The following is a 22,991-nucleotide window of genomic DNA, read 5'->3' on the forward strand; positions in this document are numbered from 1 at the left end:
GGTCAGCTTTTCCAATACAAAGTTGAGGTCCCAAGCTGGGACTGGTGGTTTCCGTGGGGGTTTCATATTTTTTGCCCCTCTGAGGAACAGCCTTAATAGAGGATATGAGAATAAAGGAGGATCTGTATTGTATTGTGCAGAAATGGCTGAAGCGTGGATCTTGATGGAGGAGAAGGAAAGGCCACTGTTTAACATTTCAGCTAGGTACTGTAAAATTTGAGGTATATTTATTACCCAATGATTCTGGCCCTTTTCTTGATTCCAGGAACAAAAACGTTTCCATTTGACGGAGTAGGTTTTTCTAGTAGAGGGTCTTCTGGCCTCCAAGATGACATCCTGAACCTCCTTGGAGAGGAGAGTCTGTTGGGAAATTAAGGTATTCTCCATGCAGCTAGATTTAAGGTTTTGAGCTGGCTGTGAAGGGTTTTGTAGTTGTGCTGGGACAACAGAAGAGGAACTAGACGTAGGATCCATGGTGGTGAGTGTGACAGGCTCTTTAGGAGAGGATACCAGTGCTGTCGTGGCCAGTCTGGAGCAATGAGAATCATTTGTGGCCTCTCTGCTCTGGCTTTTAATAGAACTTTGGTCAGTAGAGGAAGAGGTGGAAGGCATAGACTGTCAATGTTGTCCAATTGAAGGAGAGGCTTTCCAGGCCTGCGGATGATAGGTCCTTGAACAGAATTTTTTCAACTGGTAATTTCTGTGGGTAGCAAATAGATCTATGTCTGGCTGTCCCCATGCCTGAGTTATCTTTGAGAAGACTTGAGGATGCAACTTCCATTCGTGTGGGTCTGTCATGTTTCTGCTTAAGTTGTCTGCCAGTGTGTTTTCTTTCCCTGGCAGGAATTGTGCCTGTAGTTGAATTTGTAATTCCAGAGCTGTGTTCCACAGGGTCATGGCTTGCCTGCACAGGGGGTATGAATGAGTTCCCCCCTGTTTGTTTATGTACCACATGACTGTGGTGTTGTCTGTCCTTATCAATAGCTGGCCTGGATGCAGTAGGTCCTTGAAGGTCGTAAGAGCATTTTGAACGGCTAGCATCTCCTTTTGGTTGATGTGTAGGTGCTTCTCTTTTTGGGACCATTTTCCCTGAATGCACTGATCTGCCATGTGTGCTCCCCAGGCATAGTCTGAGGCATCCGTTGTGATGATCTGAGTTGCTTGAGGTAAACAGAAAGGGAGACCTGTGTTTCTTTGGCATACTTGAGCCCACCACAAAAATTCCTTTTGAAGGCATGGAATGAGTGTTATAATTGTTTCCAAGCTGTGGCTGTGTTGAGACCATAAGTTTTTTAGGTACCATTGTAGTTTCCTCATATGCAGCTTTGCACATGGTATCAGTAGGGTGCAAGATGCCATGAATCCCAGAGCCTGCAGGACTTTCCTTGCAGTTAGTCTGGTTAAAGTTGCCATTTTGTTGAAGTATTGAGACAGTTGCCCTTGTTTGTCTGGCGTGAGGTAGGCCATCTGGGTGGTTGTATTTAAGCTGGTACCCAGGAAAATTATCTGTTGAGAAGGTATTAGTTTTGATTTCTTTTTGTTCACTGTGTATCCCAGGTAGTTTAACAGTTTTATTACAAATGCCAGATGCTGCAATAGAATGTCCTTGCTGTCCGCTTGGATCAGGCAGTCGTCCAGATATGGGTAGATTTGTATTTCTTGTTGTCTGCAGAATGCAAGTACTGATGCCAGGCATTTCGTAAATACTCTGGGCGCAGTAGATAAGCCAAAGGGCAATGCAGAGAATTGGTAATGGGTTGAACCTGCAAGAAATCTGAGGTATCTTCTGCAATCTTGTCTGATAGGGACATGCAGGTATGCCTCCTTGAGGTCCAACGTTACCAGCCAAGATTCCTTGCCCAGCGTGGGAAGAAGCTGCTGTAAAGTGAGCATCTTGAATTTTGGTACCTGTAGATATGTGTTTAGGATGGATAGGTCTAAGATGGGTCTCCAGTCCTTGTCCTTCCTTGGTACCAGAAATAGTCTGGAATAAAAGCCTTGCCCTTGTTCTTTTGCAGGTACCTCTTGAATTGCTTTCATATCCGTGAGAGCGGAAATTTGTCTTTGTGCCTCTGCCCATTGATTTTGTGGCAGGTTTGGCAAGCCTCTCATTTTTGGAAGGGTGTGAAAGTGGAACCTGTAGCCTCTGTCTATAATGTCCAGAATCCATTTGTCTTTTGTAACAATGTGCCAGTTTTTTGTAAATAATGCCAGTTTTCCGCCCAAAGGTGCTGCCATTATGGGTTTGTTTGGCAGGCATAGGGGGAAGTCATTGTGTCTGTTTTCTAAATGACTGTGGTCTATCTTCTCCACCCCTTGGGGTTGGTGCTTGCCACTGTCTAGCTCTGTAAGATCCTTGAGGTTGTCCTCTACCCCTTGGGCATCTGTATCTGCCCCTTTGAGGTCTGTCCGTGGCTGGAAAGGACCAATGTTTTGAAGGCCAGTTTCTGCTGAAGCGTGGAGGTTGTACCTGCAAGAAATCTTTAACTGTTTGCATAGATTTCGCTTTTTTCTCCATTTTCTTTAGTACCTCCTCAGCTTTAATACAGAACAATACATCTTTTTGAAGTGGTGCATCTAATAACTTTGCTTTGACATGATCTGGTAAGGTTTGCACTTTGAGCCAAGCATGTCTACGTATGACAGACCCTGTGACAGCAGCTCTACATGAGGCCTGTAAAGCATCAAAACCACACTGCAAGGTATGTTTACCCACTTGCTCTGCTCCATGCAACAAATCCTGCAACTCTTTCAAATCTGGTTGTTCTGTTGGTGTCATTTTGCTTTTCAGCTGGGATAACAAAAACTGTTGGTACTTTAACATATGAAATTGACAGTTTAATGCCCTCATGGTTAAAGTGGCTGATGTATACACCTTTTTCCCCTACCTTTCTAATGCTCTGGAATCTCTCTATGAAGGTAAAGGGTTTTTAGCAGTAGAGGCCTTTATCCCCTTGGGACCCTGTGAAATTGTTTCTGGGTCAGCAGTATGGCTTTTATAAAGGAACTGGTGGGAATCAGGAACCCGGTAATACCTGTCTGGTTTAACAGGGGCTGGAGGTAAAGAATCTGGATTAAGACTGGCTTCTGCGTACACATCATCCAAAATATCTAAAACAGGAGGGATAGCCAGGGGCCTATGCTGAGGGAGCAGAAGAAATTCCCTGAGCCTTTTCTTGGAATCTGAGCAATCTTGGCCTTCCCAGTGGAAGTGCTCCCTCAATGTATGCAGAGTTTCCCCAAAAGAGTAGTCCTCAGGGGGGGAAGACCGAGGGAATAGATTCCTCATCATCAGAGTCTTCAAAAGGGGAATAGGCATAATCCTGGTCCTCAGAATGGTCTGAGGTAACAGAAGCCTGGTCTAAGGAAGGGTAGTCTTCCTCCAATCTGGGTCTTTTGTCAGAGGGGGGGTCGAGAACCCCTGATGAGAGTTATCAAATCCTCAGCCATTTTAAGCATCTGTTTTTTAGGCATGGGGCCTTGAGAGGAGGTCTGAGGGCCCTGTTTTTTAGTTTTGATGGAAGCTTTAGACTTAGTGAAGGCTTTGATAGAGAAGGAGGTAGGCCTGAAGACACCTTCAGAGATGGAAGGCCTCACTAAATTTTCGGTTTCCCCGCCAAGAGTGGCGTTGGTATCTGCAGTGGGAATGGAGACCGAGGAGCCTGCGACCTCGGGTACTGAAGACACCGTTTCATCGGTAGTCAGGGGCTGTGTAGACGCCTCACTGAGAACCGGAGAACCTGTAGTTGGCCTAAGCATGGTCTCAGTACTCGGTGCAGACCTCGGATGTCGGTCCTTGTCTTTGCGTCTTTTTCCCTAAATCTGGTGTCGGGGTATCCGACGACATGATAATTAAATTTTTTGCCAAAATAATGAAGGGCGAACTCCGCCCGGCACTTAATAGTGCGCTTGTTGAACCTAGCACAAAAACGGCAGGCCGAGACGTCGTGATCTGGCCCTAAGCAAGGTATACAGAAAGAGTGAAAATCCTTATGCGGTATTTGCTTCCCACAAGAAATGCAATTATTAACTTTGTCTGACATCGGTCTGAGGCAAGAAAAGTTTCCCCAACGGGGTACTTAGCTTTAAAGAAGACTTTGGCTGAAATACTGTTCGTAAATCTCAGGAGCTGGCCGACCGGCACTTGCGAACTGCTTCTGCTTCGGGCACTGCGCGGCAAGAAAGACTGAAGAAAATGGCGTCGGCTGCCTCTTTTATACCCCTGCTGCAATGACGTCAGGGAAGAAGCGACGACAACAGACGCCGGACCTAGACTTTGGAATTTGGCCGACCAAGGACCCGCCTGATGGCAGGATAACCCATCTGTAATGACTGCAGCTGTATGCACGATGAACATCTGTACTATGTTCATTGTGTTTCACTGTTGCAGTCATCACTGTAGGGTTGAATCCCAAAGCTGAGATAAAGGGTGGTGGTTATAGAGTAGAAGGGGTGGCTAGAAGGCCTTGCAAGACTGCAGAAGCAAAGCCTGCCCTAGACTTAGAATAAAGAGGGAGATTGTAGTGCTTAGAGAAAGTATGCACTGAACTCCAAGTTGCAGCTTCCAAAATATCTTTGGTAGGGACTCACCTGAGAAAGGAAGCTGAAGTAGCAGCAGCTCTGGTAGAGTGAGTCCTAATTTTTCCAGGGATTTGCTTTCCATGATGAGAGTAAGAAAATCTGATTCCATGAGCAATCCATTTAGAAATGGTCTGTTTTGAAATAGCTTTGCCTTGGGAATTTGCTGCATAAGAAACAAACAGTTGTTCTGTTTTCCTGACATCCTTGGTTCTGTCCAGGTAAAAGTGAAGCAGCCTGTGTACGTCCAAAGAATGCAAAATCCTCTCCCCTATATTTTGTGGATTAGGGAAAAAAGTTGGCAGGTGAATAGTTTGATTTAAAGCCACTTTAGAAACCACTTTAGGCATGAAAGACGGGTTAGTCCTCAAAGAAACTCTGTCTTGATGAAAAATAATGTAAGGTTCCACAGCCATGAGCGCTTGTAACTCCGAGACTCTCCTGGCTGAAGTTAAATCCAGTAGGATAACAGTCTTCCTTTATATCGGATGTGGCAGCAGGCTCAAAAGGTGGCAGAGTAAGCTTTTCCAGGACATAATTGAGGTCCCAAGCAGGAATGGGTGGAGTCCTAGGGGGCCTTAAATTCTTTGCTCCTCTGAGATATTGTTTCAGAAGTGGGTGTGAAAAAATTGGAGGATCTGTATTATAATGTGCAGAGATAGCTGTGGCATGTATTTTTATGGAAGAAAAAGATAAACCTGTATGCAACATATTTGTTAGGTATTGTAAAATCAATGGAATATTTGGAATGTGAGGATCTGATTCCTGAGCATGCATCCAGGTGCAAAATCTCTTCCATTTACCTGCATAAGATTTCCTAGTGCTAGGCCTTCTGGCTTCTAAGATGACATCCATAACCTGCTTAGAAAGGGTAGGATTAATTATAGACCCTGAATGCGCCAGGCTGCCAGACTGAGAGTTTTGATACAAGAGTGCAGGACCTGGCCCTGATGCTGGGACAAAAGATTTGGAATCTGATGTAGAATCCAAAGAGGTTCCTGGGATAGATTTATCAGTGTTGAGTACCAAAATTGTTGAGGCCAATTCGGGGCTAGTAAGATCAGCTTTGGTTTGTCCTGTTCTATTTTTAATAACATCCTTGGTAGAAGAAGTAGTGGTGGGAAGGCATACCCAGAGAGGTTCCTCCAACTCGTGTAGGTCTGACAGGTTCCTGCTCAGGCTGTCTGCCAGAGTGTTTTGTTTCCCTGGCAGGAATTGAGCTTGTAGATCCACTTTGCAAGCTAGTGCTGTGTTCCATAGAGTCATGGCTAGTCTGCAAAGGGGGTAGGAGTGTGAACCCCCTTGCTTGTTTATGTACCACATAACTGTGGTGTTGTCTGTCCGTATCAGTAGCTGCCCTGGCTGTAAAAGATCCCTGAAAGCCAAGTGGGCATTCTGTACAGCTAACATCTCTTTTAAATTGATATGAAGATGCTTCTGATCCTCTGTCCAAAAACCTTGCAGGCCTTTCCCCTGCAAATGTGCTCCCCATGCATAATCCGAGGCGTCTGTGGTTATCACTTGGTAGGCTGGAGGTAGACTGAAGGCTTTCCCTTTGTTTTGAAGACATGCCGTGACCCACCAATTAAATTCCTTTTGCAGGCAAGGCAAGACAGCAATCACTGTTTCTAGACTGTGACAATGCTGGGACCATACGCTTTTTAGGTACCATTGTATCTTCCTCATATGCAGTCTTGCATATGGTATGAGTAGGATGCAGGAAGCCATGTAACCCAAAGCCTGCAGGAATTTCCTTGCAGTTAGCTGAGACATTAACGCCAGAATTTTGAAAGCTGAAGCCAGCTGTAGTTGTTTTTCTGGCGTCAGGAATGCCATCTGGGTTGTAGTGATTAAAAGAGCACCCAGGAAAGTTATCTGTTGAGTGGGTGCCAAATTTGACTTTTTTACGTTCACAGTGAATCCCAGGTACTTGAGTAGATTCTGAACAAATTCCAGGTGTTGAAGTAAGGTGTCCTTGCTCTCTGCTTGAATGAGGCAGTTGTCCAGATAAGGGTAAATTTGAATTCCCTTGAGTCTGCAGTAAGCTAACTACTGGTGCCAGGCACTTGGTAAAGACCCTGGGCGTAGTAGACAAGCCAAAGGGCAGCGCAGAGAATTGGTAATGTTTCGAGCCTGCCTTGAACCTGAGGTATCTTCTGCACTCCTGTCTGATAGGAATGTGTAGGTAAGCCTCCTTTAAGTCCAATGTCACCATCCATGCATTTTTGCTCAACATTGGCAGAAGCTGCTGCAGAGTAAGCATCTTGAACTTTGGTATCTCCAGGAAAGTATTTAAGACTGACAGATCCAGGATGGGTCTCCAAGTATTTTGCTTTCTGGAAACTAGAAAGAGTCTTGAATAAAAGCCTTGTCCCATCTCTGAATTTGGAACCAGTTCTATGGCCCTCATAACCATGAGGGACCTCACCTGTTTTAATGCCTCCGCCCATTGAGTTTTTGGTAGGTCTGGCCATCCGTTTGGTTTTGGCAAGGTGTGAAAGTGGAATTTATAACCTCTTAAAACTACATCCAGAACCCACTTGTCTTGGGTTATGCAAGTCCAATTTCGGTGAAAAAGAGAAAGTTTTCCTCCCAGAGGAGCTTCCAGGAGAGAGGTTCCTGGAGCCATGCACGGGGAGTCACTGAGCCTGTTTCCTATAAGGTTGAGACCTATCTTCACCCCTGGGGGTGGAAGCACTCCACTGTCTAGGTCTATAAGAGGTCTGTGCTTGGGCCCTCCCTCTGGGGCGCCTATATCTACCCCTCTGAGGCCTGTCCGAGCTGGGAAAGGACCAATTTTTAGATGGCCAATTTCTGCTAAATCTAGGAGGCTGAACTTGTAAGAAATCCTTAACCGTTTGCATGGATTTTGCCTTATCTTCCATTTTCTTTATAACCTCTTCAGCCTTAGACCCAAACAAAACATTATGTTGAACAGGAGCATCCAGTAATTTTGCTTTTACTTGATCAGGCAAATTTTGTTCCTTTAACCAAGCATGCCTTCTAATGACCATGCCAGTGGCTGCCACCCTGCAAGAGGCCTCCAAAGCTTCAAAACCACAGTGTAAGGTATGTTTCCCCACCTGCTCAGTAGCATGCATCAAATCTTGTAATTCCTTATTGTCTGCACATGCAGAAATAGTACCCAGTTTTTGTTTCATAACAGACAAAAGATATTGCTGATATTTCAACATATGAAATTGACAATTTAAAGCCCTAATAGATAAAGTAGCAGAAGTGTACACTTTTTTGCCCCATCTCGCCAAAGCTCTAGAATCCTTATCTGACTGAAAAGGGTTCTTAGCAGTGGTGGCCTTAACACGCTTAGGACCCTGAGAAATGGTTTCTGGATCAGCAGTAGGATTTTTAAATAGAAACTGGTGAGAGTCAGGGACTCTGTAACATCTAACAGGCTTAGCAGGGTCTGGAGGAAAGGAGTCAGGGGTTAAATTAGACTCAGAAAAGACATCATCCACAATATCCAAAATAGGAGGAATAGCCAGGGGTCTGTGTTGGGGAAGAAGAAGGAAATCCCTAAACCTTCTCTTAGATTCAGAGTACTCCTGTCCTTCCCAGTGAAAATGTTCCCTCATGTCATGAAAAGTTTCCCCAAAAGAGTAATCTTCAGGAGGAGAAGCTGTAGGTATGGATTCCTCAACATCAGAATCCTCATAAGGAGGAAAAGTATAATCCTGTTCAGAGGAAGACACTGAAGAGATAGATACCTGATCAGAGGATTCATAATCCAATTCTTGTCTTGGCCTTTTGTCTGGAGGGGGATGGGAACCCCTAATCATAGTTAGCAAGTCCTCCACCATTTTAAGCATTTGTTTTTGAGACTTAGGGCCCGGATCAGAGGAGGCCTGGGCTTGAGTCTTTGTTTTAGAAGGAGTCTTTGCCTTTCCCTTTACCTGAAGCTGCGTAGGCCTGAAACCCCCCTCGGAAGCAGGTACCTGCACAGCGGCTCCGGACCCATCCGAGGGAGCATTATCCGAAGGTCCTGCACCTGGAATATCCGAAGGCCTAGTTGGCTCCTCGTGGGAGTCCGTATCGGCAAGCGGTTCTGTAATGGCCGACGACAGGGGCTGCGAAAGCGCCTCACTGACGACGGCCGAACCGGCAGCTGGCTCTGATTGTAAACTGTCGTCTGATTTGGACCTCGGAGGCCTATCCTTATCCTTGCGCCTTTTATGAACTCCGGTAGTCGGAAGCATGTCCGACGACATGTTATAATTAAATCGACCTCCCAAAGTAATGAAAGGCAAAATCGTATCTCCGTTTAATAGTACGTTGATTAAATCTAGCACAAAACTGACAACTAGCTAAATCGTGGTCAGGGCCTAGACAAGGAATACAGTAAGAGTGAAAATCCTTATGAGGTATTTGCTTCCCACATGAAATACAGTTATTAACTTTTTCTGACATCGGTCTGGAGCAAGAAAAAAGTTTCCCCAATGGGGTACTTAGCTTTGAAAAGAAGAATGTCTTCGGTATGAAGCACCAAAAATAACAGGAGTCAGCCGACTGGCACTTGCGGACTGCTTCCACCGCGCGGCAAGAAAGACTGGAGAACATGGCGTCGACTGGGAGCTTTGTACCCCTGGCGCACTGACGTCAGGGAGGGTGAGTACACAGCCGACGCCGGACCCAGACTTTGGGATTCTGGCCAACCGAGGGCTGCCTGCCAGCAGGAAGAACCCTACAGTGATGACTGCAACAGTGAAACACGATGAACATCCTGGTTCAAGGCTCCACAGAGCACCCCAGCACTACTGGGATACAACTCATACCACACATTTCGGTCACAAAACATGGACCGAAACACAAAAGGAGGGGGTGTATCCATATTCAAGGATACCTACATCTCCAGGTTAGTGTCGCAGCATGATACCTCTGAGATCATCCATGTGCAACTAACATCAGGCAAATCTGCAATGCAAATTGTGGCCTGCTACAGATCACCCTCCATGACCCAGGACCACCACTCCACCTTTCTCGAGACACTGGAAAACATGAAGGTCCTACCAAACACCCTGATATTGGGCGATTTCAATTACCCTACCGTTAACTGGGAAAACTACTCAAGTACAAACTCCCAGGTCCAGGGCTTCCTGGGATTTATCAACTCAAACGCCCTGGATCAGCTGGTAAACACCCCTACCAGAGGTGAAAACATATTGGACCTGGTCATCACCAACATGGGCAACAGGTGTTCCACACCAGAGGTCAACCCGTCACTGGTTAGATCAGACCATAAACCAATCACTCTGGATGTCCACACCACACCACCACCTCCAACAAAGGAAACCACAGTGAAATACTTTTCTACAGCAAACTTCACCTTACTTAAGACATAGGTGGTAAGTTTCACAGCCCCCACGCTAAAGGAGAACACAGTGTCCAAGATGCAGGAACCTTTACCAATGCACTCTATGAGCACCTACAAGGATGCATGGATCGTGCCATCCCTAGCAAAACCCAAACTCATTCCCCCTAAGAGAAGGAGACCAGTCTAGTGGACCCCTGCCATAAACAGGCTATACAATAGGAGGAGGAAACTAGTTTAGAAAAAAAGCAAATCCCAAGAAGGAAAGACATCCCTGATCAGTATCAGTAAGAAACTAAGGTCCCTCATAAAATCCTCCAAGGCTAACTTCGAAAGAAAAATAGCCAAGGATTCAAAAGATAACCACAAAGCCTTCTTCAGCTATGTCAAGAATCTAAGTGGCAACTCGCAGATATGCTGTGACCTAGTGCAGAACAGCACAAAATATACTGAACCCACTGATATTGCCAACATCCTGGCAGATAGATTCAGTGCAAACTTCACCCTCCCCTCACCCCCAAAAGGACCCACAACAATACCGGAAAAGTGTAGTGTCCTGGAAATCACAGACGCACAGGTGAAAAAAGCCCTTTCAAAAGCCAAAAGCGCAGCGTCAATGGGGCCAGATGGTATCCCAGGCTGCGTCTTGCAAGAACTACAGAATGAACTAACCTCCCACCTAAACACACTGTTCAACCTCAGCCTCTCCACAGGCTACGTGCCCACAGAATGGCACACAGCAATGGCTATTCTGCTCCACAAAGGAGGGGCCACAACTGATCCTGGTAACTATCAGCCCATAAGCCTGACTAGCCTGGTCTGCAAGGCTATGGCGCGCATAATCATGTAACTCATTAAAGACATTGGGAACCTCCAAAAACTTGACCCGACCCAGTTCGGCTTTGTTAAGGGCAGATCATGCCTCCTAAACCTGGTTGACTTCTTCGAGACAGTCACCAAGGCCACAGATGAGGGGAAGGTAGTTCACACAGCCTACCTTTACCTCGCCAAGGCTTTTGACTACATTACCCCACTCAGGAATTATAGAAAAACTCACCAGCCTGAATATAAACCCCTACGTCATGAGATGGGTTGCCAACTGGCTTACAGACAGAACTCACACGGTAAGAATAGTGGGCTCCAGGTCCAACTCTAAACCAATCACAAGTGGTGCCCCACAAGGCTTGGTCCTGGGACCCCTACTGTTCGGCATATACTTCTCAGAAGTACAGGCAAACACAGGAGGACTATGGCTAACCAAGTTCGCCGATGACTGCAAACTGGGAGCCATAACTGACTCTCCGGCTGACACGGACATTCTCCATAAGGGCCTTACTGAGACGGGCACCTGGTGTCAAAGTCATGGTCTCGAGCTAAATGTCAAAAAATGCATAGTCATCCCATTTGGGAAAAACAAAACACCCATGAATTACCACATAGGTGGCAGCCCCCTTAATACAGAAGAGGTAATAAGAGATCTGGGGACCCAGGAAGATAGAAATCTCTCCTTTGACAATCATATTGCCAAAGTAGTTAGGAAATCCTTCTATGTAGCCCATCTAATTACTAAAGGGTTAGCATCTAGAAATAAAGAGGTTATAATGCCCCTCTACTCGTCACTCATCAGACCCATCATAGATTACAATGCCCGTTTGGGATGTACCTCACAAGACACTTCCAACAGCTGGAAAGACCACAAAAGCACCTCACCAAGAGGATTACTGGTCTCAAACATATGTCCTATGCAGCCCGACTGGAAAAACTCCAGCTCAGAATTGATGGACATGCTCCACCTAAAGAAATCCAAGTCACTGCGAGCCACTTGCTCTAGTGAGCTAAACCTCGCCACAACAATAAATAGAACATGCAGGGGGGATAGATTCCGGTCAGAGAGACTCCCCATGCTTTGGAACAAAATTCCTAACTAAATTAGGCAGAGCCCCTCACTAACACTCTTCAACAGAAACCTTGATGAGTGAATGGGTAACAGAAAATACACCCCTAGGATCACTTCATTGGCTCTTCTTGACAGAGGCTCAGTTAATTAATCAATGGGGCAGCGAAAGCTGACACACTCTGGCTAGGCTTATAAATCCCCTTGGGCAGATAGCCTAGTACCTACCTATGAACCTATGGAAGGGCAGTTTCCCATCATCTCCCTGGCTAGCCTTATAAACATGGGCATCTTCAGGCAATGTATTTATTGTCACATGTATACCAACAACCACTTACACTTGAAACAAACAAATATTTTGTGTAAGAGATGCAGTTACACTATGAAATTGGAGGCAAGACTCTCACATAAGAACAAATTGAATTCCAAACAGATTGTCAGAGCACACACACACACACACACACACACACACACACACACACACTTCCCACACTAAATGAGGACACGACACATAAACCCAAATATGTGGAGGTACTCACTAGTAACATACCGAAAGATCAGAGGCCTCCTAAAAGGAAACCACTTACAAACATAATGGAAAAAATAACAACGCATAATCACACACACCAGTGTCTCAACAAATAAGACCATAAGGCATAACACCAGAAAATGTAATGCATTGGTCATAGGCGACTCCACTGAGAGACACACGATGTTCCCCTCATCAGGCTGGATAAGGAGCGGGTTATGGTTAACTGCCTGTCAGGTGCCACAATTTGTCAAGTTACTCAAGCACTTCAATCACTCAACCACAAGTACTGGTATGACTCTTTCACAGTCCATGGGGGGGGCTGAATGACTTGAGATGCACCTCACTGGACTATATGAAGAGAGGTATGATTAAGTTTTCAGATTATGTGTCACACGCAGGTAAAAACTTAGCCTTAAGCAGCATTTTACCTTCTACACGGATGATGCCACAATACAAACAAAAAATGATTGACCTAGCTTCTGGTGTCAGTCCAAGGGGCTTTAACATCTGTCAGCCTGGGAAGACCTGGTCAACAGGCCAAGCTGCTTTGCCAAAGATGGTCTGCACCTATCTCCTCTAGGCTTTCGGATACTGACAAAGGCATTAACCACCTCTATTGTCCCTTTTTTAGGCAGTTTCAAAATAACCAACCTCCCACCAAAACAAAATCTTTTCTAGATAAACTCAAGGTACTGCTACTTACTGCTAGGAGGTTAAACAAGAAACTGCACTCCTTGTAGCACCCCTCACTTTGGAAGATGTTGACATCTATGTAGTCACCAAGACATGGTGCAAAGGTGAAGAAAGCACCCTGGCCATGCAGGGCTGCAATGCCTTCCATAAGTTCAGACCACAAAGTGTGTGTGAAAGAACCAAAGGAGGTGGTGTATCCATCTTCAATATGGGTAAATACACCTCGAGACTGGTCAAGCAATATGACTCTAGCTACTCCATGTCCAATTAACTACAGGCAAAGCTCCTGACCACAACACAGCTAGCTATAGGTCCCCCACCATGAAACAGGAAAAGCACATCACATACCTGGCCTTAACTGGAGTCACTTGCCATACAGCCCAACATCTTACACATGGGTGATTTTAATTATCTTACAATTGACTGGGAAACATAAAAGACCACAAAAATGCTGGCTCAGAGGTTTTTGACTTTTCAATGCAAATGCTCTGGAACAGCTAGTTACCACACCCACAAGAGGCTCAAATGTCCTGCACATCGTACTCACTAACATGGGAGAGTCCTGCACCCTCCCCTGTGTCATGCCCTCCTTGGTAAGATTGGACCATAAATCAGTCTTGTTCAAGGTAATTATAACACCAGATACCCCCTCAAGCTCAAAAACACTTAAGAATTTTTCAAAGAATACCCCCCCAAACACATTAACTGATAGTATAAGAAGTTTCAAAGCCCCCTTGAATGCAGATAAGGTGGACACCAATGCCCTGTATAACCACTTAAACAGCTGTACAGAATCTGCTGTACCTGACCGGATTTAAACCGGGTCTTGCCAAAATAACAAGCTACCCTGGTGGACCCCCAGTACAAACTGACTACACAAGAAAAGAAAGAAACTAATGCCAAGAACGAGAGAGAACTGGCTTAGCAGAAAAATAAATCCTACTCTAGTTTAAACAAGAGATCTTGTGAAGTCCTCCAAAGCTAATTATGAAGCAAAAACAGCCTCCCTAGCTAAGGAAAATCACAAGGCATTCTTTAACTATGTCTGAAATCTAAAAGGGAATAGCAAAGCTATGAGCTGAACTGGCTGTGGATGTCACCTCCCAAACTCAACAGGAGGTAATAGCCAAGCTGCTAGCTGACAGATTTGGAGCAAACTTCACTCCCCCCATCCCCTCCAGTCAACCCCCAAGGTATACCTGCCACCATTTCTCAGCCTACTATCTCAAGAGAGCAGGCCATCTTGGTGCTCTCCAAGTCCAAAAACATGGCATCAATGGGACCAGACAACATCCCAAGCTGCCTTTTAAACCACTTAAAACAAGACCTAGCAGACCCACATGGATTCCTGTTTAACCACAGCCTAACTGGCTATGTTCCTTCAGAATAGAGGACAGCAACAGTAACCCCTCTGCACAAAAGGAGAAAAAAAATCAACCAACCTTGGGAATTATAGGCCCATAAACTTGACTAGCCTCATCTGCAAGGCCATGGAAAGAATCATTATGGATCTTACTAACAAGGACATAGGTAATCTCCAAATTCTGGACCTAACCCAGTTCAGATTCGTTAAAGGTAGATCATGCCTGTTAAGCATGGTTGACTTCCTCGAGAAAGTCACCAAGGCCCTGGATGAGGTAAAGACTGTGCATACCTCCTATCTTGACCTAGCTAAGGCATGTGACACAGTCCCCCACTCGGGTATTATACAGAACCTCTCCCAATTGGGAATTAACCTCTACTTTACCAGATGGGTAGCCAACTGTCTCACCAACAGGACACATACTGTCAAAGTGGGTGACTTCATCCCTAGCAAAGACCAGTCCCCAGCGGCATACCACAGGGTTCTGTGCTGTGCCCCTTACTGTTCAGAATTTATTTCTCAGAAGACCAAGCAAACTTGGACAGCCTATGGCTGAACAAGTTTGCGATGACTGCAAACTGGGAGCAATCAAGGAGTCCTCCATAATATACTGCACACATGATTAACACAGGCAAATAATTGGTGCCATAGATATGGATTAAAGCTAAATGCAAAAAAATGCATTACAATTCCCTTTGGGAAAGCTAACATCCTTGCTAATTACATTACAGACAGCACCCCCTAAAAGCAGATCCAGTGGTATGTGATCTGGGTACTCAGGCTGATAGCAACCTGAACATTGACCACACGTACTCACAGTAGTAAGGAAATCCTTTTATGTGGCACATCTTACAAGTAAAGGCATCACATCTAGATCAAAGGATGTTACAATTCCATTATACTTGGTTCCTCGTTAGACCAATAATTGAGTACAATGCTCCCTTTTGCATATAGCTCATCAGACACCTGTAACAACTGGAGAGACCACAGAGGTTTCTCACCAAGAAATTATAGAGTAAACAAAACAAGTCTTATACGGAAAGACTGAAAGCCCCGTCACTGTATTGTGTCCTACAGGCTGCTAAAGGGTGACCTCTACCTTGCTAACAGGGTAGTCTCTGACCTAGCCCTGATGGAAACGCTACACATTCGTAAATCAAACTGCATGAGGGTCACTCACTCCAGAGATCTTAACCTAGCCTCTGACATGAACAGGTCATGCTGGAGAGACAGATACATTGCCCAGAGACTGCCTCTTCTCCGGAACAAACTTCCAATTCATGTGAAACAAAGCACCTCCCAGACCCTCTTCAAACACCACCTACAGCAATGGGTGGGTGACTGCAAATTCACTCCTGGGGTGGCACCCATGTCCCTCCTGGACTGAGGAAGCCTGTATTGAATACCATAGACCCTTACCTCTGTGAACTTTGCTCACCTAACCACCAACAACTGAGGCAACTCGGGATAAATATGGCTATAGTTGTAAGGGTTCTAGGCCCATTAGCCTAGCAACCTTCCATGAACCTGTAGGAAACTGTGTACAGTAATTAACAAAAAGATGAAGGAATGTACCTTTGAGAATAAGAGTTAAGTGGGATATGTTGATCCTTCCAAAAGAAAAAGGTAGTTTAGGATTACCTGACTTGAAGGAATACTGTACAGCTACACAGTTAAGGCTGAAATACACAACACAAGCAGAAGATTATAATTAAAAGTGGAAAGGGATGACAATGAAGTGTGGGGATTTCAAGAAATTAGGAGAGTGGGATTTTGATGAAGATCCTTAAGTTGAATAATAACCATATAGAAAGTGGTATTCATGAAGCAGCACAAAGTATTCTAAGAACTAAGCCAAAAGGAGAATGGAGAAAGGACATTTTGCCAGTATGGATGACTGCAAGTAGGGGTACAGAGAATAGGCATGAAGGGGTTGGAATTTACTGCAGAAAACTGGCAAAGGAACCAAGGTACTGACAGCAAATAACTAGAGAGGGAGAGGTAATAGAAACAATGTGAAGAGGCTAAGAAGACATTTGGTCTGCAGGCTAGAGACTGCCTTCCCTACCAGTGATTGATGGGATAGGGGAATCCTAAGAAAAAGACATGCCCTGGTAGAATTTTTAGTTGAATCTACAACAGAAGTTGCTGTTAAAAAGGGATAATTAGTATGGCATAAAAATACTGCATGATAACTATAAGAATCAATAAGAAGAGGTTAGAAAAGATTGGGAAGAGAGATTGGATAAACAATTTACAATGGAACAACAGGGGACGGTATGTATGGCTCTCAAGTATAACAAGAGTATTCAGTTTAGTTTACTTACTTAATTGCAAGTGATTCTACTATTTTTAGGAGCTTAATCTTGAAATGTTATTTCATTCTGAACGTTTTTTTTATGCTGCATATTTAAGAGGTTAACTGGCAATTAACATGAGAGGTTATATAAGGTACTATGAACATTTTGGTTTTGTTCTGATGAAGTCTTATACTATCTGAATAGGACAGAAGCACTTAACCTGGTGTATTTTTATTAAATATTTTTAAATATTGCCAACAGGTTCTTGTGTCTTCCCACTTCCTGGAGGTGATCTCATTTGGTGCAGTTCATTTGTCTCCCAAGTAGGCAACAAAACCCAGAAGGTTTATGATTTTTGCTTGTAAGTGTTTGCATAGGTAATTTTATACCCCAAGCAGAATTCAAAGAATTTTTCCTCAGGCAGAGGTCAAATATTGGAGGTGTGATGGGGAAGAAAGAGGAAACTAATGACATTTGTTTTGGGAGTGTTGTGAGTTGGCAGACTTTACAAATTCCCTACAGGTTACTCTGCCAGAAATATTTGGTGAACAAATGGATGCAACTAAGGAGATGATTCTTTCGAGCAAATGACATGGGATCTAAATCACCTAGACATAGTAAGACCTTGCTTGAGTTAAAATCTGGTGGCTGGCAAAAACAATTACTAGAAAATGGAAATCAAAGTCTATACCAACTGTATTTGAAGTATTGAATATTTTGTAACGGAGATAAAAGATCTGTAAGTGTGATCTTTAGAAAAAGGGAATGAGCACATTATATAGAAATAAATGTAAATTGTGGGAATAATACATGCAGAATAATGTTGAGGAGGAGTAAGGTTTAAGGGAAGACAGGAATTGACCAACATACGTAATATGTTGAACTGATGACTGTTATGATGAAAGAAAACTTATGTGATGTAGAATTATGTAAATGGAAAAATGTTAATATGGCTTGTTTTATTTCCTGCTAATGTATGTCTGCCTTTGTCTTTTGTAATAATTAAATAAATGTGCTAAAGATTTGAGACCTCCATTTTTTGCCAGTGGCTTCAAGTACAAAGAAAATAAAAGGGAAGGAAGACACTTCCGCCCGTTATTTCTCTGTTCAAACACAACTTGTTGGAGAGGAACCCACCATAATTTTTGCTTTGACCCTTCCTAAATCATTCTAATTATAAGCATAATGTTATTAATTATAATATTGTGCTTTTCAGGGGAATGGAAATACCACTGCCCTACTCATAAGTTTACATCTAACTCTATCAATTGCTTTCTCTGCATAAAGACCCACCAACAATAGTGGCATTTTCTTTCTTGTACATTGCTTCCCTCTGGATCATCATTATTATATTAGTATTGTCAAATGTTTGGTTCCACTACAGAAAACTACAAAGATCCTCATCTTCCAGTGGTGGCAACACCTTTGCCATTCTCTTAGATAGTATAGACATAAACAACTGATAATCACAGTTTAAAATTGAAACTGGTCTTTATTAAGCTGGGTATGAGGTATCTTTACCTTGTTTAGGTTAACACAGATACTGCAGTCTTCTTTCAAGATGCTGGTACTGTCCCATCCTTTTAAATTATTGTTAAAAAAACTTCTAGATATTTAACACTTTCTTCCCTCCAAAGTTTATAATTCCATTGGAATACCCTATGTTCCTGCAGACATCATTGTACACTGACTTGGATTCATCATTATGTCATCCCTTTCTATTTTAACCTTAAATTCTTAAGCATCTTCCTCTAACCATGGCATAGTCAAGTCTTCCATAAACATTTCCATTTAGGCCTTTTCTTGGTTTCTCCAATCTTCTGCTTTATACAAATTTTCACAAAATTTACAAACTATTACTACTCCATCTGAAGGATCTCTGGTTAGTTTTCTTGTGATAAGCTCAATTATTTTGGCAACAACCCTTTGTACGTTCTGTTGCTGAAGTCACTGTGCTAACAGTTTGTTGCCATGACGTTATCAAAAATGATTTGCTTAACAGCAATTTTCTAAACTCATGCACTTTAAATAGGTCTTTATTTTCCATTTATCACTCAAATTTGTATTCTTGTTCTGTGAGATTCCCCTTCCTCTGCATTTAACCTTTGACAGTCCTAAATAATTCCTATTGCTTCTCATCTCTCCATTTTACCATATTTTAAAACCCCATTATCATTTTATCTCACTCCCTAGCCATCCCTTCTGAAAAAATATTTATCTTCCCTAATAACTCTCAAATCATTACCAGTACCCATTTCTTAAATCCCTCTCCTTTTAGCAAGTAGGAAAGTAACCAGTTTCTTGTTTACTTCATTGTCCTGTATCTTCATCCTACTCTTTTTACTGGTGCATGATCTAAACTGTTACCGGATGTGTTTCAAAGCTTTTCATTAAATTCCCATCCTCCTGTGAAATTAAATTTCTATCCAGTCTAGGCAAATTATTGTGCCTTGGGAAAAGATAAACTTTTGAGTTCCTGTTAATAAACTCACATCTTCCATTCCAAATATTCTCATGTATTTCTTCTGAAATGGAAAATATAACATACGAGTGTACAAGACCACCAGATACTTCCTCACCACTGGAAATCAAGTTGCAATCTCCACAGACAGATAATATTCCTGCTGAAAGCAAACTACTACTCCAAAAATGTTCTTATTCTTCATAATAGTAGCTTTTAATGGAATATAAATACATGCCAGTGTAATACTCCTCTATCATTAACTCTACTATCACAAATCTACTACAACTGCCTTTCTTGTCCACCTCTATCACTACTGGAATCCCATTCTGTAATTAGTATTACTCCCCCACCTCTTCCTTTGTCCCTGATACTATGCTGACTGGTCATTCTGAGGTCATTTATTTACCAAATTTACACACACATTTCTATCCAAATATATCCTGTAACATCACGATCTGCACCCTGCATATCTTAGCATAATGTATTACAGCTTGCTTTCTGTCCACACCTGAAGTGCCACTGACATTCCATGATAAATTTGATAAGGCAGTCATTGTGATGAAAAGTTATTACTTTTGCATATTATGCATGAGATTTTTTTTTAATATACGTTTCTAACTTGCAAATTAAATGAACACATTAATTCTTGGTAAGCTGAAACTGTATGCAGCTGCAACTAACACTCAAGAAACCAGAAAGTAAAAGCATTTTAACCCCTCAACCCTTTTAACTTGCAGCAAACACAAAGAATTATGCAGACATACAAATAAAGAGATGTTATCCCTTCATTTAAGGGTGGTTGCCCAAAACAGACAACTACATCCACAGGCTTTACTTATTCTAAAGTTAGAGTCCAATCATGCTAAAGCCTGTGTTCTCTCTTGCATTGATATCAACTACCCTTTGTCCTACCTCTAATTCCCTCCCAGTTGTGAAAACCAACTTGCATGCTGCAGTTAGCTTATGTTTAGCCTTATGAAATACTGGACTGGCAACCCTTAAACAAATAACCTGTGATCTGTTATATACAATACAACCCCTTGTAAATGCATTCAGTTTTCTCAGTATGAAACTTTCATGTACTTTTATCAACACCCCCCAAGAGGAAATTATTCTGTAAATGTCTCTCAGTAGTGTGACAGTTTTAACACCTCTGTAGTAGTGTGGGGGGAGGGGACTCAATTCCTCTTGAACTACAAAAGAAAACACTGAACAAAGGCCTGCAATTTAGTTACTTTTCTGGCTGTAGCTGGATAACTTCTAAGTATAGTGTAAAACTAAATCTGACTCAAACAAACGAGGGTGATTAGAGACAGAAAAGCAGCAGTTCTTTTATAGAAGGTAAAGAAAATAACAGTGAGCCTCACAAATCCCATTACATGTCAATTGTATGGGAATTCAAAGTTACTTCCTTATGTCTGGCATGAGTCATACAAAGCATTATGGGAAAGAGAAAGGGTTGATGGAGAGCAAGATCACATTGATACATCAAGCTCCATTGGTAGCCATGTTGTGGAAACCACTCTAAAATTCCAAATAAAGCACTTGAGTGATTTAGAGGTGTTAAAATAGGTCAGGAAACAAAGAGTGGAGTTTTCCTTTAACAACACTAGCATAAAGTCAGCAGTCACCTTTGATACTCTTTCATCTTAAACACCTCTGCATACCATACAAACTACTTTACAATATTACACACAGTTTACTTTAAGACATTTACTGTATACATTTTACTAGGAACAAAAACATTTTTCATTAAACATTAATGGCAAAGTAGGGGGTTATGCAGGAGTCTGCCAACCAATGTAACACAACTTAGAAACTTTCAGCTATTTTAGCCACTTCTTGCAAAAGCACAACTCTCATGTCCAAATTGCACCTCATGACAATGACACTTTACAATTCTTCCATCTATTTCCAGTAATACTTTAAAAGTTTTGCTAGTCTTCATCTTCATTTCAACCTCCCAATTCCAAGGTACTCCTGATTTTTTTTATTCAGCTCCTGGTCTTTTTTTTCTGTTGTTCATTTTATTTCCCTTTTGTACAGTGAAAAAGGTTTCACTGACATGCCCTCTATTTCTATTGACTTTGCTTTTGTCACAAGATAAAGAAGCAGAGTTTCCCCCAGCTTGCTGGCTCACTCTGATGGGTTAACTTTTTATTTCCTTCTTAGTCTACTCTATATGCAAAATGTCTTTGATTCTCCAGGAAAAATATTCTAAAAACAGCTTAGAGTAGAATCAAAAAAGAGGGTGTTTTTATCAAATATTTCAAGTTCAGTAAAATCTTAATCCTAAGCAAATTCTGGAGAGAACAGCATGGCCTCTGTTCCCATTGCAACTACACTTGAAGGCTGACTGCTCTTACCCATCATTCTAGAATTACAGAATATTTCTGGAGATTTGTGTGTAATCTTTGTGGGAGGTTAGACGCAAATGTAGTGTAGTGCCATTAGTGTACCGAACAGAAATAGAAATATAAACAGAACTGAAACACATTTACAAATATTGTAAAGAGGAAGAGTCCCACAACTCTACCTCGGGGAACTCACATGGATGTGGGAAGACGGAGATTCCTGGCTTGACCATCTTGGGATCTGACAGTTATGTAACTGAAGAGCCAGTTTACAGAACTGACAGATAACCTGTAACTAGCGGGCTAGAAAGCAATATACTGTAGTGATAATTTCAAACGCCTTTGTCAGGTCAAAGATGGGCCCCTATTAAATTACTGTGACTTAAGTCAGTTAAAAATGTAATTTGCCAAAGGAGAGCAGTTACTGTGTCATGGCTGGGTCAAACTATATATATATATATATATATATATATATATCTGCACACACACACACACAATAAATATATATAGATATACATGCAGTACTTTACACCAAACCGAATACTGAAATCTGTAACACTGATGTAAAAATACTGAAAAACAGAACACTGGCATCTACTGTGCATGAAGATTAACCTTGGAGGAGACAAAACCAAAACAAAGTTCTTCTGCAGGGGGCAAGCCCTCCTGCATCTTCCATGTGGTGGGGGGCTGCACCCTCCAGAACCCTGCTAATTATATATACTAACCCCAAGATCACACAAGCCGTAGAAAAAGGGCATAATCTCACTACCCAGGTATTGTTGATCTCACACAAACGTCAACCATATGGTATCAATCAAATGGACGTTGATACTACCAATAAATGAAAACTCAAATGTCAATGCCGCTAATGCAGATGAAAAAAAAATCTGCACATCAATGCGCATGCTCCAATAGACTACCTCAAATCATAAAAACAAGTGTTTTCAGGATGACCCCTGTGCCTGCCACACCAACTGTTACTTATAAATTCCAGTTCAGAGATAGCATTACACCAAGTAAAGGTCACATTCCACAACCCAATAACTGTAGTGAGCTTGCCCATCTGTCAGGTGATTTGTTCACAAAACAGCTGCTATTTTCACACTTGACCAAACATGTATATAGCATACATATGAATATTTTAAAAATGTGTGTGTGTGTGTACACACAAACATTTACTCCAATGAGAAGTTTACAAACCTTCAGAGACATCAGTCAATTGTGGCGTTGTTGCTCTAGAAACAGAAAATCCTCCACTCTCTAGGATTGATGCCTCCTCATCTGACAACTCAGAATCAGTTATCGCTAATGCTAATGCTGTTGTTTTAACATCAAGCTGAAAAGTCAATCATGAGAATAGAACCATGTTAAACATTATGAATGTTTTGAAATAGTACAAAACAAATAAAACAGACATGCATACAATTGGAGAGAGATGCCATCTAAAAGACTATTTACTCTAACTGCTGACTATAAAATTGCTG

The 22,991-nt window shown here is 42.5% G+C and overlaps 1 protein-coding gene across 1 annotated transcript in view; it reads right to left on the reverse strand.

The window, feature by feature from the left end:
- RETREG2 (reticulophagy regulator family member 2) overlaps positions 1-22,991 on the reverse strand; it is a 1,615,599-nt gene that overhangs the window by 175,542 nt on the left and 1,417,066 nt on the right. Inside the window, exon 8 of the mRNA XM_044075231.1 lies at positions 22,708-22,843. Coding sequence (XP_043931166.1) covers positions 22,708-22,843 — 136 coding nt within the window. The remainder of the gene's footprint in view (positions 1-22,707; positions 22,844-22,991) is intronic.

This window comes from Protopterus annectens, chromosome 6.part0, assembly GCF_019279795.1.
Source record: "Protopterus annectens isolate FY-2018-M chromosome 6.part0, PAN1.0, whole genome shotgun sequence".
NCBI lineage: Eukaryota > Metazoa > Chordata > Ceratodontiformes > Protopteridae > Protopterus > Protopterus annectens.